The following is a 7,438-nucleotide window of genomic DNA, read 5'->3' as shown; positions in this document are numbered from 1 at the left end:
GACCAGCTGTGGAGGTTTCGATGGACCTGAGAAGACCAGCTGTTGGAGGTTTTGATGGACCTGAGATGACCTACTGTTGGCGGTTTTGGAGGACCTGAGGAGACCAGTTGTGGAGGTTTTGATGGACCTGTGAAGACCAGCTGTTGGAGATTTTGATGGACCTGGACAGACCAGTTGTTGGAGGTTTAAGAGGACCTGAGGAGACTAGTTGATGGAGGTTTTGGAGGACTCAAGAAGCAGAGCTGTCATTTCTAAACCGAACCCGAAACCCGGCCCGGACCGACCCGGATTAGGGCCGGGCCGTTTTAATGTGATTAATGGGTGGGCCGGGCCGGTCTCGGGCTTTTAATTAAGTCAGGATCCGCCGTAATCCAATTATATGATAACATGGCCTGCCATACCTCCACCACTGCGAGCTGACCAACCTTGAAAGAGGTGAAAAGTTCAGTTAAGCTTCAGATGTGACTGGACTGCCAGGCAGCGAGCCATCGCCCAAATGGATGTTCATTCTGCCGCTGCACGCGGCCGACGACCCAAACAGGTGAGATCCCAAAGCAGACGCATGTGTCAGAGCTGTCCGCGTGTCTTACTAATTCAGAAGAACGTAGGCAGAAACGGAGTTTAAATGTTTTTTTACGGCCATGAAATGACAAACACCCTGTCAGCTCCGAATCTTCTGCCACTTTTATTCACCTGCGTGTCCCCGACCGTTAATAACTAATTCAAAATGTCAGATTTTTTTCCGGGTTCGGACCTGTAATTACTGTTAATTCTTTGGGTCGGGTGGGGTTCAGAAATTATGACTGCGGCCTGGGGCCGCGTCGGATCAGATTTTATGGGCCCGAATGCAACTCTACAGAGAAGACCAGTTGTTGGGAGGTTTCGGAGGGAAAACTGTCCCATTCTCCTCTGGTGGAGGATTCTTGCTGTTCAACAGTCCTGGAGCTTCTCTGATGGACAAGAGCAGATGTTTCCACATAGATGTTTACTTTCCAGATGTGTAAGATGCCCATGCTAAAGGCACTAATGCACCCCGATACTATCAGAGAGGCAGGCTTTTAAACTGTAACCAGACTGCAGGCTGGATGGTTCCCCTCTTCTTTAGTATGGAGGTCTATGGTTTCCAAACAGAACTTCAGATTTGGACCAGTCTGATCACAGAACAGTTCTGGACTTCACCTCAGTCCATCTGAAATGAGATCTGGTTCAGAGAAAGCGGCAGTGGTTCTGGATGGTGTTCACATCTGGCTTCTTCTTTGCCTGATAGAGCTTTAAGCAGCATCTGTGGATGACCTGTGTTTACAGACAATGATCTGTGGAAGTGTTCCTGAGCCCAGAACAGAACCAGAACTGTTTTAATGCAGTGGCCCCTGAGGGCCTCGTCCTTTGAGCTCAGATTTCTACAGATCCTTCTAATCTGTGGATCAGATTATGACCTGGAGATGATGGAGATTGGTCTTTCATTCAGGAACTTTTGTTGCCTACACCTGAACTTGCTGACATCTGTTAATGCTATAAAATTCAAAATAAACCTTTGGGATGTTTCCGGTGCTCTGCTGTAAATAAAACATCCTTTAGAGATTTTCAAATTATAGCATCCTGGCTTTATTTACATTTTACAAAACATCCCAACTTTTGTTGGAACTGGGGTTGTGCATCTATGACTGAATAACTTTTGGAGTCAAGCTGATTCAAGATGGCCGCCGCAGCTAAACCACCTCAGCAAATACAAAAATGGCAGCAGCTCAAAATGTTTTCCAGATGATCTTAGTCATAACATGAAAGGCGGTGGGTGATATGCATCCGTTCAAGGAATTCTAGGCTTTTAATTGATAAATAATTAACGAGAAATTTTCAACATGAAAAAAGTGAAAATAATAAATAACATCGTTTGGCCAACAGTCTGGTCCCATGTTAAATATAAAGTTTGAAACCTGTACATATTTTCTGTAATTTAATAAAGGACGGCCACAGTTTAAAGTTTAAATACGCTGAATATTTTGGAGTCATATTATCCTACTAGGGGTTGTTCGCCTTTAGTTAATTTACTGAATTATTTACTTTGTCAATCTGCCTCGTGTTTTTGGACCCCGAGGACGCCGTCTGTTTATTCTGCGTGTGAGGAACCCATCGAAGATCCCTCCTAATCAGGGAAAAGCCGTGCAAACATTCTGCTCTCGTTGCAGCTCTGCTTCAAACAGCGCGACCCACCTGCAAATCTGACGCACGACTGGGACGCCACCATGTCGGCCTGGTGGGGGAGGAGAGGGGAGGACGGCAAGGAAATGGACACGCCCTTCGTCAGTCTCTTCGGCCTCCTCGGGGTGCCGACATGGCCGCCGTTACGGCCGTGGAGGAGAGCCGCCCGCTGGCTGCTCCCCTTCTGTGTGGCACCGGGGGTGCGCGCCTCCCCACCTGCATGGACGAGATGGAGGAGAGGTGGTGTTAATTCAACGGAGCTTCGTTAAATACATGTTGATCCATCCGTCGCATTAAAATGCAAAGTTTCAATCATTTTTATATTCATCGTAACTGCAGCCATTAAGCCTGATTGTGCACTCAGAAAGACATTATGCAACACCAGGAAACGTTTCTGCAATCCAGAATGATTGACACGGTTCTGCTCTGAGAAATAACTCAGCTTTCACCTCCATCTGAGCTGACCGAGACCGTCTTTCTGTTCTTATGGAGAACAAACAAAGAAAAACCTGTGGAAATATCCAGTAAATCTACATAAAATCAAGCATAATGAGATGAGAAGATATAATGAAAAAATATTAAATAAGATTAGAAAAGATGAGATTAGATGAGAAGATGAGAAAAGTGGTGATATGAGTTCAGTTTGATCAAATAAAATGAGAAAAAAAGGCTTAGACAAAAGAGATGAGATGACAAGAAATTATGAGAAGATAGAAGTTTTGACAGGGTAGGAAAAGAAGATGAGACGAGAATAAAACGATGAATTATGAAAATGTGAGATATGATGAGATCAGATTAGATGAAAAACAAAAGATGAAATGGGATAAAATGACAATAAGTAAAAAGAAGAAAAGAAAAGATGAGAAGAGAAAAAAAATGTTTTGATAAAATATAGGAGATAAGAATACTTAGTACAGTATAAGATTATGAGAATATATATGCGATGAAATACAGAAAAGATTAAATAAGAAAACAAAAAATAAGATAGATTAGATTAAACGATATAGGAGATAAGAAAATATGAGATATAAAAAGATGAGAAGAGATTACAAAAGATATGACAAGCCCCTTCACTGTCCAGTTTTAAAACTCTTTTAAAAACACATTTTTACTCCCTGGCTTTTAGCACACACTGAATTTGATCTGCACTGTTTTTATTACTTTTATTGATCTTAATGTTTTAACAACTGTTTTTATGTGTTTAAATGTTCTTGATTTTATATGTACAGCACTTTGTGGCAGCTGTGGTTGTTTTAAAGGGCTTTATAAATAAAGTATTATTAATATTATTATTATTAATAAAACAAGATACAATGAGATTTGTTGCAAAAGATTAAACGAGAGAAGAAAAGAAAATTAAAATGTAAAAATGAGATAAAATGGTAAAAGATAAGAGATTCAAAAAGACGAGATAAGAAATGGTAAAATAAGAATGAAGTAAGATGAGAGAACATACAGTGTAAGTTGAGATAATAAGATGAGATTTGACATAACAAGATGAGAAGAGTAAAGAAGATGAAACGAGTTACATATAAAATGAGATTAGATGAAAAAATGAGAGACAAGATTAGAAAAGAAGATGATATGAAGTAAGATAAGAGAAGAAATTATAAAATAAGAGAAAGAAGATCAGAGAAGAAATAAGAAATGATGAAATAAGAATGAAGATGAGACGAGTTAAGAACATATATAATGTGATAATAAGATAAAATTAGACAAAAAAAGATTAGATGAGATAAAACTTTAAATAAGAAATGATGAAATAAGAATGAAGATGAGACGAGTTAACATACAAGATATTAGACAAAAAAGATGAAGAGAACAGATGATGTAATATTAGAGAAAAGATATGTTCAAATGAGGTAAAAATAAAAGAAACGTTCAGATAAGATGAAATGAAACCAGTCAAAATGAGATAAGAGGATGAAGTCTCCAAAAGCTCTGAGGCGAGCTGTAAATAAACTACTGTAGATGATGTTAAAGAGACTGACACAGTTCTCATCTTCCTCTCTGAATTATTAAATATTAACGTGCAACACGGTTGCTCTAATACGAGCTCTGCTTATGTTCGTGTATCTCCTCTGTGCTGCAGCGAGTCGAGCTGTGAGAAATACATGCAGCTCCTGAATTCAGTAAACTGGGCGTTCGCAGCAGAGGCAGCACCTTTGTTTCTTTTACTTGCATCCAAACTCTTGATCATTTCTTTACGTTTTTGTAGGCCAGGATGTTTGTTAACCCACTCCAACTTTGCCTGACACACATAAAACGAAAGCAGTGGGACACTTTGTGAAGAACGGCATCACTGATGAACTAGGTTAATTGAAATGGATCTCCCAGGAGAAGACAGCTTGAATAACATGATCAAAAAACTACTAAACTACATGGTTTTATTTCAGTCTTAAACAGGTGTGGCACTACAAATTCACTTTGGATGCACATAGCAGAAGATAAGCAATGAATAAACTGCGTATTTATGCCCAGGACCAAAACGTTACAGGAAAAAGGGGCAGTGTTTGTTGTTTTTTCCAGAACATGTATCTAATTTATCTTCAGAGATGGTTTTACCTGCATGTTTGTGACTCTTTTTGTCTCCACGTTTCCCTCCTCCCTCCCTCTTGCTTCCAAACACAGCTTTGAACATCTTCCTTCACTCTGTGGGGAAAACAAACACAAAAACTGAAGCATTCGTTTCCAGGTGTATCCAGAGGGTCTTCATGAGCGTAGTTTTACTCTGATTACTGGGAGCTGTGTAACGTTTTAAACGATAAGATAGAACTTTATTGATCCCGCAGGAAATAAATGGCGTGTTATTGAAAAATAAAGCTGAGCTGACCTGTTTCTAAGTCTCCTTTGGTGCCTGCATGTATCCACGTGAACCCGACGCAGGGAGAGAACTCGAGCTCGCGGAGTCCAATTAAGAAGTGAGAAGGAAGCTGAAGCTGAGTATGAGATGAGGCGGGCACGCGCGCGTCCTGCTCGTGCGCGTGTGCCTCGTGATCCATTTTTGACGCATCCCTGAAGAGTTCATGTTTTATTTCGGTGTGCGTTCATGCTCTAACTGGTCTTTTATTCATTTATTTATTTATTTTACTTGAGCACTATCAGTGCGGCCGTTTCAGTGTCACTGTTGTACTTTTAGAAAACCATTCTCAAAACTACCACCTATATTAAACATATTTAAGCTTATTAAACCAAAACCTGTTGGGTAAGCAAATACTTTGATATAGATAAATATGTGCATTTTAAAAGAGTAGTGTTTAAAGTAACGAAACGTGATTTGTAATTTTAGGCATGTCTTCCTCCAGCCTGTAGGTGGCGATAGAGTCGAGTTTCTTCACCTCCTGAAGGGGGCGCTAATGGAACCTATATAAAGTAGAAGCTGACGTCGCACCGTCTCTTTCGCTGTTCATGCACAAGGCTGTCGTTTGTCCGCTCCAGTTCGCAATGTTGAAGAGTTTTAAATCTTCATCTCCTCCACGCATCAGGGTGTCTCGTGAGTACTTTCGCTCTAACTTGTTTACGCGCATGCTCAGTTTGATTACATTAACCGCTAAGCGAGCACGTGCACATTAGCGGTTAGCTAGCTACACTTTGCGTCGCTAGCGGACATGGACTTTTTAACTGTTCGCGACAGCTAAATTATTAGAATCAAAGACGCCAGCAATAATCTTTGGTCTTTGCTTAGTGGTTTAAAGGAGGGGAAACCGTCCAAAACGGAGGTAAACGTTAGCATGCTAGCCCTATATTTTATGCTGTCTTGACTATTTAGGAGGTTTTAGGAAGTTTGTCAAAGTAGCAATTATTGGCAGATACCAAAACGCTTCAATTGTGGCAACATAGTTTTATATTTATTAGGTTTATGATTTAGCTTCTTGGGTACTTTTTGTTAATTGACACTGAATGCATCAATTGAATTCAATCTACAAAGTATAAATGCAACTGTTTAGCTATTTACTGAGTCTGCCCTTTAGATTTTAGTACCTAATAGTTGTTGTTTTGTTTTTTTTAATAGAATGACCAGATAAGTCCCCTGTATGGAGCAGATGGAGGATGATGTCAGAGTTGGAACTCCAGATGTTGGCGATGTGACCATGTGGCTGTGAGTGACCAGCAGCAGGAGGACCTTGAGGCAGGGATCGAAGTATGCAGGTACAAATGTGTTCACACATTTAGAATAGCTGCAGATCAGCTCTGTGCGGCATCTTTGACAGCCTGGGCTCTCTGTGGTGAGAGATCCTGGGTTTTACTTCTACAGATGCAACAGAACAATTTCCTCCACGCTTTCTGCTCGCCTCTTGACTCGTGGCGTCTCGGATTGAAGAGGAAAGCACAAACTGAAAACAAGGTTTCTGTTACACTATTATCATTTGATGGAACTAATGCATCATCTTTCTCTCGTCTCAGGTTTTATGGTAACACTTGACCATAGGACCCAGCAGAAACCCTGATTGGTTAAAGACTGTACAATGCAGGTGAGCTCTTGCAATCGTTTCTTAAAATATGAAGTTTGCATCCACTGATAGACCTGGAGCAGACTCTTTAGCTTCTTGGTTTGCATAGAGATGCCAAATTAGGCCTTCCTTGTGATTTCTGACTGCTAAATATTGTAGCAGCACAGAATGAACTAAGGAATACACACATTTGACAATTTAATCCATATGCATTTTACAACTCTTCAAATGCCATTCTTAGATGGTTTGCTTTAACTTGCCGTTAGCATGCAGGACTTATTTTACTGTTGTAACGATTGATGTATTTGTCTTGCAGACAAGAACTGGACCAGTACGCGAACACCTGATGGGAGTCCTTTTGTTCTGGAACTGAAATTTTTATTGATAAATATTTTTAAATAAACTTGTATCTCTAAATGCTTTTCCTTTTTGTATGCTTATCTTGAAAATAGAACACATTTTTAAAAAGTTTTCTAAATGATCAACCTACATATAAAATGGCAATTAATGTAAAAAAAAAAAAAATGGAATGGTAAGGGACGTACTGAGTCTTGCATGCAACATCTGGGGTGAAGTTCAGAAGAAGCTGGAGTTTAAGTTGAGTGCTAAAAATCTAAAGCAGAATGTAAACTTCAGAATTATGAATGACTGCGTTCACAAATTTAAAAATGTCTGGCGTTTCCTGCAGCTGCTGTGTTCAGGATCAGATTGTGATTTTAACAGTTGATGTAAAAACTTATGGCAGGACTAAACAAAATGACTTTTTATTGGGGGGGGGGGGGGGGGGG

At 40.1% G+C, this 7,438-nt stretch overlaps 1 protein-coding gene, 1 long non-coding RNA gene and 1 other non-coding gene across 3 annotated transcripts in view; 2 read left to right on the top strand and 1 right to left on the bottom strand.

Annotated features, from left to right (window-relative positions):
* The window catches only part of LOC119425535 (protein TANC1), a 58,799-nt gene extending 53,959 nt beyond the window's left edge, over positions 1-4,840 (bottom strand). The window contains exons 1-2 of the mRNA XM_037693065.1: positions 4,765-4,840; positions 2,212-2,415 (exon numbers count right to left, since the gene is read on the bottom strand). Of these exons, the coding sequence (XP_037548993.1) occupies positions 2,212-2,415; positions 4,765-4,840 (280 nt within the window). The remainder of the gene's footprint in view (positions 1-2,211; positions 2,416-4,764) is intronic.
* Positions 4,841-5,570: 730 nt separating this feature from the next.
* LOC119428968 lies at positions 5,571-7,067 on the top strand. The gene is made up of 4 exons (XR_005187729.1): positions 5,571-5,692; positions 6,212-6,348; positions 6,604-6,671; positions 6,967-7,067. It is a non-coding gene; the product is annotated as an uncharacterized LOC119428968 (long non-coding RNA).
* On the top strand, positions 6,707-6,838 carry LOC119430322. The gene has a single exon (XR_005187908.1). It is a non-coding gene; the product is annotated as a small nucleolar RNA SNORA31 (small nucleolar RNA).
* Positions 7,068-7,438: the final 371 nt, after the last annotated feature.

The sequence above is a fragment of the Nematolebias whitei genome, chromosome 2, assembly GCF_014905685.2.
Source record: "Nematolebias whitei isolate Nwh7 chromosome 2, NemWhi1, whole genome shotgun sequence".
In the NCBI taxonomy this organism is placed as follows: Eukaryota; Metazoa; Chordata; class Actinopteri; order Cyprinodontiformes; family Rivulidae; genus Nematolebias; species Nematolebias whitei.
This window is presented reverse-complemented; position numbering and strand designations above follow the sequence as displayed.